This window comes from Enoplosus armatus, chromosome 10 (genome assembly GCF_043641665.1).
Source record: "Enoplosus armatus isolate fEnoArm2 chromosome 10, fEnoArm2.hap1, whole genome shotgun sequence".
Taxonomy (NCBI): Eukaryota; Metazoa; Chordata; class Actinopteri; order Centrarchiformes; family Enoplosidae; genus Enoplosus; species Enoplosus armatus.
In genome coordinates, this window is record NC_092189.1 from 25,627,270 (window position 1) to 25,635,046 (window position 7,777).

Consider the following 7,777-nt stretch of genomic DNA (forward strand, 5'->3'; position numbering starts at 1 on the left):
TCCAGAGCGCTCTTGACCTCAGACTGGGGCGACGGTTTATCTTTCAGCAGGACAACGACCCTAAGCACACAGCCAAGATATCAAAGGAGTGGCTTCAGGACAACTCTGTGAATGTCCTTGAGTGGCCCAGCCAGAGCCCAGACTTGAATCCAATTGAACATCTCTGGAGAGATCTGAAAATGGCTGTGCACCGACGCTTCCCATCCAACCTGATGGAGCTTGAGAGGTGCTGCAAAGAGGAATGGGTGAAACTGCCCAAAGATAGGTGTGCCAAGCTTGTGGCATCATATTCAAAAAGACTTGAGGCTGTAATTGCTGCCAAAGGTGCATCAACGAAGTATTGAGCAAAGGCTGTGAATACTTATGTACATGTGATTTCTCAGGTTTTTTATTTTTAATAAATTTGCAAAAATCTCAAAAAAACTTTTTTCACGTTGTCATTATGGGGTGTTGTGTGTAGAATTTTGAGGAAAAAAATGAATTTAATCCATTTTGGTATAAGGCTGCAACATAACAAAATGTGGAACAAGTGAAGCGCTGTGAATACTTTCCGGATGCACTGTATATAATGGAAGACTGTTTCCACGGTGACATGTTTCATCTGTTTTTGTTTAGAGAATAAATAAAAAATAAATATCAGAAATAAAATCAAGTTAAAATATCAGATTATTTCCTGGAAATAACTGAATATTAATTTGTGATTTCTGTTAAGATGGTTCCACTGTGTGTTACCAATAAACAGGAACTTTATCTTTTTAAGTCATACACACACACACACAAACACACACTGTGTATACATTTATATATGGAACTGAGTTCGAGAGGTTGATTCTCCAGTAATGAACTGTCTGAGAGAAGTTAGACTAGAGATGATTTTCAGTGTTTTGTATTTCCAGAAGTTGTTGACATCATTCTGTGTGAATGTTCCAGCAGCCAGTCAGCAACAGAGTTCGTGTCAGATGACAGTGAGTCATCAGTCTTATGACCAGAGCTCTGAAGTGACTCAGAGTCACAAGATGAAAACAAACGATGTGATAATAAACTACAAGAGGGTCTGACGTCCCAGAATGCACTAATCTACACTAATAAAGTTTCAAGTGTTTCAAGTAAAAAGCGATTCTGAAAACATCATGATCAACATGTGACTAAATACTTTTACTCTATTCCTGTACTACAGTATCATTTGAAGGTACTGCACTACATTTCAGAGGGGAATATTGTACTTTTTAATGCACTTCATTTATCTGATAGATTAATAAAAAAAAAGAATACATTATAATTATTGATTAAACTATCCAGCAGTATATAAACAGAAATGAGCTTCACCAGCTGCAACATTAGAGATGAACACATGAATGCATCATTAATTATACTATATATATACACACACACACATATATATAGTACTTTCTTATACTACTATATACTTCTGTATACTACTTTATATGCTGTTTGTTTGTGTTGCTGTATTCAGTAAAGACGGGTCAGGGTTAGCTGTGTGACCCGAGTTCTCTGACTCACCTGGTTTCTTCAGTCTTTTGTTCTGGTGACGTTTCAGAATGAAAAAACAACTTTTCATAGAATTCAATAGAATTTATTTCTACTTTAACACACTTTATCAGTCACAATAGAAAATAAACAGAGTGCAAAAAGAGACGATCAGAGACAAACGAAAAGACAAATCTGAGCTGAAAACTAAAGAATAAACGATATATATCAAATATATTTAATATAATCAATAATATACATCAATCAATAATCAAACGCTTATCACTCTTTCATTAATACGCAGCTCTGACACAAAGTCTTTTGTTTTCAATTAAAAAAAAAACTAAAACTTTCAGCAGCAAAAAACATCCTGATCTGATGATGTCACTGGAAAACAACAGCAGCTCAGGTGTGTGATGATGTCAAAGTGATGTCAGATGTAGAGGGGGTGGTACTGGCGATGGGTCAGTCTCTTCCTGCAGGTAGGACAGGTGTGTGATGATGTCAGAGCATCTCTCAGACACTGGCTGCAGAACACGTGACCACATTTAGTGGAAACAACCAATCGGCCGCTCTCTACGATCTGTGAAGGAAACAACAGCCAGCCAATCAGAACACAGGATTCTACATGCTGTCCAAGTATGTAACAGGTGTGTTTAAGTCTCACCTCAGAATATGAGTCCAGACATACAGGACAGCTGATTGTCCCCGGAGTCGACCTAAAAAACAGAGAGTCTACTGGTTTCTACTGGTTTCTACTGTCACGGCAATAGATCAGGTGGGATTGGTCTATTACCTGGAGGAGCTGTTGGTGTGTAGAGAGGACATTACTGCAGCGTTGAGGACAGGGGGCGTGTCCTCATCTTCATCACTGCTGACGACGTAACTCTCACCTGTGGTGACTCTCCTGTTCTGAGGACCTGATGGAGGACACCCAGACAATGTTGGACTGTTCCTTTAATGAAACTTTATTTCAACACAAAACTCAGACGGAATTAAGTTTTACCTTCGTCCACCAGCTGGATCATCACAGCAGCAGCAGAAACACAAACAGCAGCAGAAACAGAAACAAACAACAGCAGAAGAACAACAGTTCATTTGATCAGTTTGCTCTTCAACAACTAAACTCTCTGTTTATTATTAGTGTGTATTAAGCTTGCTTCATATTTTCTGCGAGGGTCTATGTGTGTGTCAGTACGACTGGTAGTCTGCAGCATTGGTGTGTATTAGCTAGGGCTGCACAATTACGGCCAAAATGATAATCACGATTATTTTGATCAATATTGAGATCACGATTGTTCAAAAGACAAAATATTTTATTGCACTTTCACATTTAAATAAACTGAGTTCTTTCACTTCATGTTGTGCTTCATTCCTGCTAAAGTTCAAATCTTTGCATCGAAATAAGACTGCTCCTTATTCACAGTTCATCTCCTGGAAGCAAATTATAAATTTAAAATTGCACCAAAACTTTTTACTTTTTATGGATGTCTGAGTTGACGCTGGACATGGACAGGATTCAGTAAAGTAACATTAACAACGTTATATTCCTGCTTTCATCTTACTGCAGTTTGTGGTGTTTTGCACTCTTTGCATACGATTTGTTCTTGCTTAACATCAGTCGCCATAAATACGAAATACTTCTAAACGGATGGTGATCCGGGTTAGCCAGAACATCTCCTTCGCTGGCTGTTAGTTAGAAAGCGCTTGATTTGATACCCAGCGAGTTTTCTATGAACGGAGCACGCATATTAAACTATCGCAGTCGATCATGTTCATTTAGTAAATACTTAATAAAAACTTGTGATTGAGATTCATTTACGATTAATTGTGCAGCCCTTGTATTACTGTGTATTATCAGGGTATATTACTGTGTATTAGTGTGTACTGCTGTGTATTATTAGTGTGTATAAGTGTGGTGTGTATTATTACTGTGTATTATTGGTGTATATTACTGTGTACTACTGTGTATTATTAGTATGTATTAGTGTGGTGTGTATTATTACTGTGTATTAGTGTGTATTATTACTGTGTATTATTAGTGTGTATTAAATGTTACCAATACTGAGTCGTTGTTAGTCAGGTCGACCACAGCAGCTTCTGCTCCCTCACAGGTAAGATCCACCACCTCCTCCACACCTGAACACACATCAGTTATTGATTATTGATCAGATCTGACAATGTTAATCAATAACAGAGAGTGCTGATCTGTACTGACTGTTTTCAGTGTTGTCCATCACATCGATGGTCTCTGTGGGTGGGGCAGGGTCACCATCAGACACCCTGCTAACATTAGCTGTCCTGTTAGCGTTAGCCGTCCTCCTAGCGTTAACCCCTCTGCTAGTTTTGGTGCTGGGTCTGGAAACCAGAGGACTTCCTGTGGTCCTCCTTTTCCTCTGAGCCTTAACACACGCATCACAACACACACTCATTAAATCACAGCGGTGGACGGGGCTTCATCCACCTGAACAGGTAACCGGTGAGTAAAGAGAAATAGTCTGCAGGTGGGTCAGTTCATTAAGATCCAATCAGCTCATCAATAACACTGGAGATCATTCATTATCAGTTCATCATGAATCACCAGCTCCAATAATTAAAGAAATAAAGCTATTAAATTGATGTCGAATTAAACACACTGGACTAAACAATAGTCTAAGACTAATAATCAGGACACTCCATAAAAATAATCTAAAATATTTATTGCTTAATTTATTTATTTAATTCAATACTGTACATTAATAAATATTTCATTTCACATTCTCTGACACAGACCAGTCAACCAATCACTTCACAGATGAAACGTGATGTCATCATGATGACATCCTTCCCTCTCAGCAGTTTTGTGAAAACATCTGAAGGAGAAACTGACTGATCTCAGGTCAGATCCTGAGTGAAGACAAGTCTTTAATAGAAACAGAACTTTAATGTTTCTACTGGTCTGATCTTTGATCATGAAACTGTCAAAACAGAGAAAAAGGAAACTTACAGAGCTGCTCATATCAGAGACACTGCAGAGGAAACACAGACAGAGGGTTAATGAGAGACACATCAGACCTCATCAGGACACAGCAGACCACATCAGACCATATCCAGATGGACTCATCAGTGTTCTGTTAGCGTCATGTTGAACTACCAGACAGTTTACAGTTGATCTGTTGTTGGTTAGCTGATGTTGGTTAACTGACGCTTGTTAGCTGATGTTGGTTAGCTGTTGTTGGTTAACTGATGCTTGTTAGCTGTTGTTGGCTAGCTGATGTTGGTTAGCTGTTGTTGGTTAGCTGATGCTTGTTAGCTAATGTTGGTTAACTGTTGTTAGTTAACTGATCTGAGCTGTTGTCAGTCTGAATGAAACCTGACAGTTAACATCAAACACACAGGCTTTAGCTTGTTTCCACAGCCGTTAGCTAGCCTTCAGTTAGCTAGCAACCGGCTATAGCAGGTGTTATGTTAAAATCTGTTCCCCTCGAAACGTGTTTCCTGTAGCGCTGCTCTCTGAAGTTTAATTTAAAAATGTTTTTAATAAATAACGTTAATGTGGGTTAAGTTTCAGCTAGAGGCGACATGTTCTGCGGTTGGGGGTTTGGGGTACCATTGCGTTCAGGTAAGTTTTCAAAGTTTACGGAAACAGATTTTGACATAACACCGTTAATAACAGAGTTAGCAGTTAGCCGCACTTAGCTGTCTTCACTCACCGTCAGTGTGTTTCCTCTGATGTTGGCGGTTTGGTGCTGTGTAGTTCAGCGGCTAGATTAACGTTCAGACATTTGAACATTACAACCTCAGAATAAACTAACTGATTTATTCCCGCCGAACAACTAACAATGTTAATTTCTACCGCCTGTTATGGAAGCTGTTGCTGGTGCTGCTTCTTCTTCTCCTTCTAACCATCTTCTTCGGTTTTATTGGCGGACTATAAACAAACGTTAAAGGTGCATGCCGCCACCTACTGTAGCGGAGTGTGTAACTAACATACAAAAAAGACAAGAAAAAGATCTTAAAGAAGTTACATTTTGTAAATTAAAATTAAATTAAAATATATAAAGCTCTTTGAACCTAGACTTGTTTGTCCCCCGTCTCTAACAAACCTTTGTATAATTTCCCCCCGGGGATCAATAAAGTATTTCTGATTCTGACCTTTGGTGCTCCACTTTCTTCCCATCTACCACTCTGCCCTTCAGTTTCTCTCTTTATACACTGAACTTCCTTCAGTCCACCAGCACAGTTTCTTTACAGTCTCACCTTTATCTGACAATGTCTTTTTCATGGTGTATAGCTCAGCCCACTAACAGGCGGACCGCGGTCCAAGTCCGGACCCAGACTTCGTCCTATACGGACCCGGATCTATAATCAATAAATTATTAAGGGATTTAAAATTTTGACGGGGCGCTTCTATTTTAACCGGCGCAGCTTTTCTAGTCTTTGCGGCGCTGGTTTAGCGGCTCAGGAAACTCACAGACCAATTGCATACGAGTTACGCCAGCCCACGTGATGCTACTCAGCCAATCAAATCTGAGCATTCCAGGCGATAAACATTGCGTCTCTGAATACGGACAGACGAGAGAGGTGAGAGGCGAGTGACAGATGACAAGACGAGTGAACGACACAGGGAGAGAAGACGGAGAGACGAGTGAGCGGGAGGGAGAGAAGACACATTATTTATTGTGAAATTGGTTGAGACTGTTAAGATGTGAAACAGTTAACAAAGAAAAAGGGAAACTCGAGCTGCTGCTACACTTTATTTTGTTTTTCTAAAATTAAACACTAAAGATGCACAATTTTTCAAAAGCTATTTTATTTTATTTTCTCTATTCTATTTATTAAATGCAGCCCTTTTAATTAATGAGAGAAGAACATTATACATATCTACACTATTATGTATCTGTATAGTTCAATGTTGAGTGACAATAAATATTGTCAAAATGTTTTTGAATTGTACTTTCTTTATTTGATTTGACAGTCAGTTGTTGATTACATGCAGACGCTGATACATCTACTAGGCTACTTCAATATATATCACACTAAATCACAACGCAAGTTAGACATTATGATGTTCCGGACCTTTGCTTGAGGACATTTTCTCGAACTGGACCTCTTTGGATTTTAGTTGAATACCCCTGGTATAGACTATTATTGTATATCATTATATATAGACCCATAAACATCACACTCTGCTAAAGATTTCCTGTTAACATGTTAAATGTTACAATATACAATTATATAGAGACCTTCCCCTTATTACAACTTCTTCTTCTTCATTTTATTTTTATTTTTCTTCTTCTATGGTAACACTTTACCCTTAACCCACTATTTATCATATATAATCAGTATATAAACATGTAATAAACACAGTATAATGTAATTGCAACCAGATATTAAGTTTTTATTGATGTTAATGTTGTCATTCATTGTGTTTATACAGCAGCCTCCATGTCTGGCTGTCCACAGGAGGAGTTGTAATTGTTAACAAATACATTAAAGGTCCCATATTGTAGAAAGTGAGATGTCCATGTCTTGTTGGATTATAAAGCAGGTCTAGCTGATATATAAATACTGTGAAAGTATCAAAACACTACACCCGTATTCAGACACTGTGTCTATAAACGAGCCAACAGGACTTCTGTAAGGCTGTGATGGCACAACTATGCGGTCACTGCACTCAGCCACACCCCCAGCAGGTCATCTGCTCCAATCACAGCACGCCCACCAAATACAGAGACGCTCATCCACCCACTCAGTCTGTCTGAGTTATTCGAGTACTGTGTACTTAGGAGACTCTTCAGGTGTTTGGAGGTTGTTCAGTTTGTCTCAAACGAACGTCTTATTTCAGACAGACGATGAACCGAGGGGCTACATGAAGGGCCAGTATAAGATCAATAAGGACTATTGAACTGTGAATCATGCAAAGCTGCTTTAGTGGAGTCCCAGAATAAACATATATAGCTGAAATGAGCATAATATGGGACCTTTGAGAAACATTTGGAGTTACTTATAGTCTGTTATTAAACATTTAATGCTTCAGGACAATGTAATTGAATCTAATCTGATGAATCAAAAGTTTGATCATCAGTTATTGATTGATTGTCGGTTATTGATGAAAATGAATGACACAGAAGACATTAAACCTGCAGTACTGCACATGCTTCCTCCGACAGGAACATGGTGTACCTGGACTCTGTGAGATCAGGTGTCAGATTACAAACACGACTGTGTGAAGCCCTGCCCACCAGGGCAGTGAGTACAAAAAGGGACAGGAGAGATTTTCAGCAGTGATGAAAAAAATCAGGAAGTG

At 38.8% G+C, this 7,777-nt stretch overlaps 1 protein-coding gene across 1 annotated transcript; it reads right to left on the reverse strand.

Moving 5' to 3' along the window:
- Positions 1–1,649: 1,649 nt before the first annotated feature.
- rnf4 (ring finger protein 4) lies at positions 1,650–5,358 on the reverse strand. Its single transcript, XM_070913461.1, has 8 exons — positions 5,181–5,358; positions 4,475–4,496; positions 3,707–3,890; positions 3,548–3,627; positions 2,495–2,507; positions 2,285–2,408; positions 2,156–2,207; positions 1,650–2,071 (listed from the first exon to the last, which is right to left on the reverse strand). Exons 2-8 carry the CDS (start codon positions 4,484–4,486, stop codon positions 1,922–1,924), a joined length of 615 nt encoding a protein of 204 aa, XP_070769562.1. The 5' UTR covers positions 4,487–4,496; positions 5,181–5,358; the 3' UTR covers positions 1,650–1,921.
- Between the last annotated feature and the right edge of the window lie 2,419 nt (positions 5,359–7,777).

Coding starts and splice junctions, on each gene's coding strand:
- rnf4 (XM_070913461.1), bottom strand. Junction 3,628..3,706: donor GATGGACAACACTGAAAACA/GTCAGTACAGAT, acceptor ATGTGTGTTCAG/GTGTGGAGGAGGTGGTGGAT. Junction 2,072..2,155: donor GTCTGGACTCATATTCTGAG/GTGAGACTTAAA, acceptor TTTCCTTCACAG/ATCGTAGAGAGCGGCCGATT.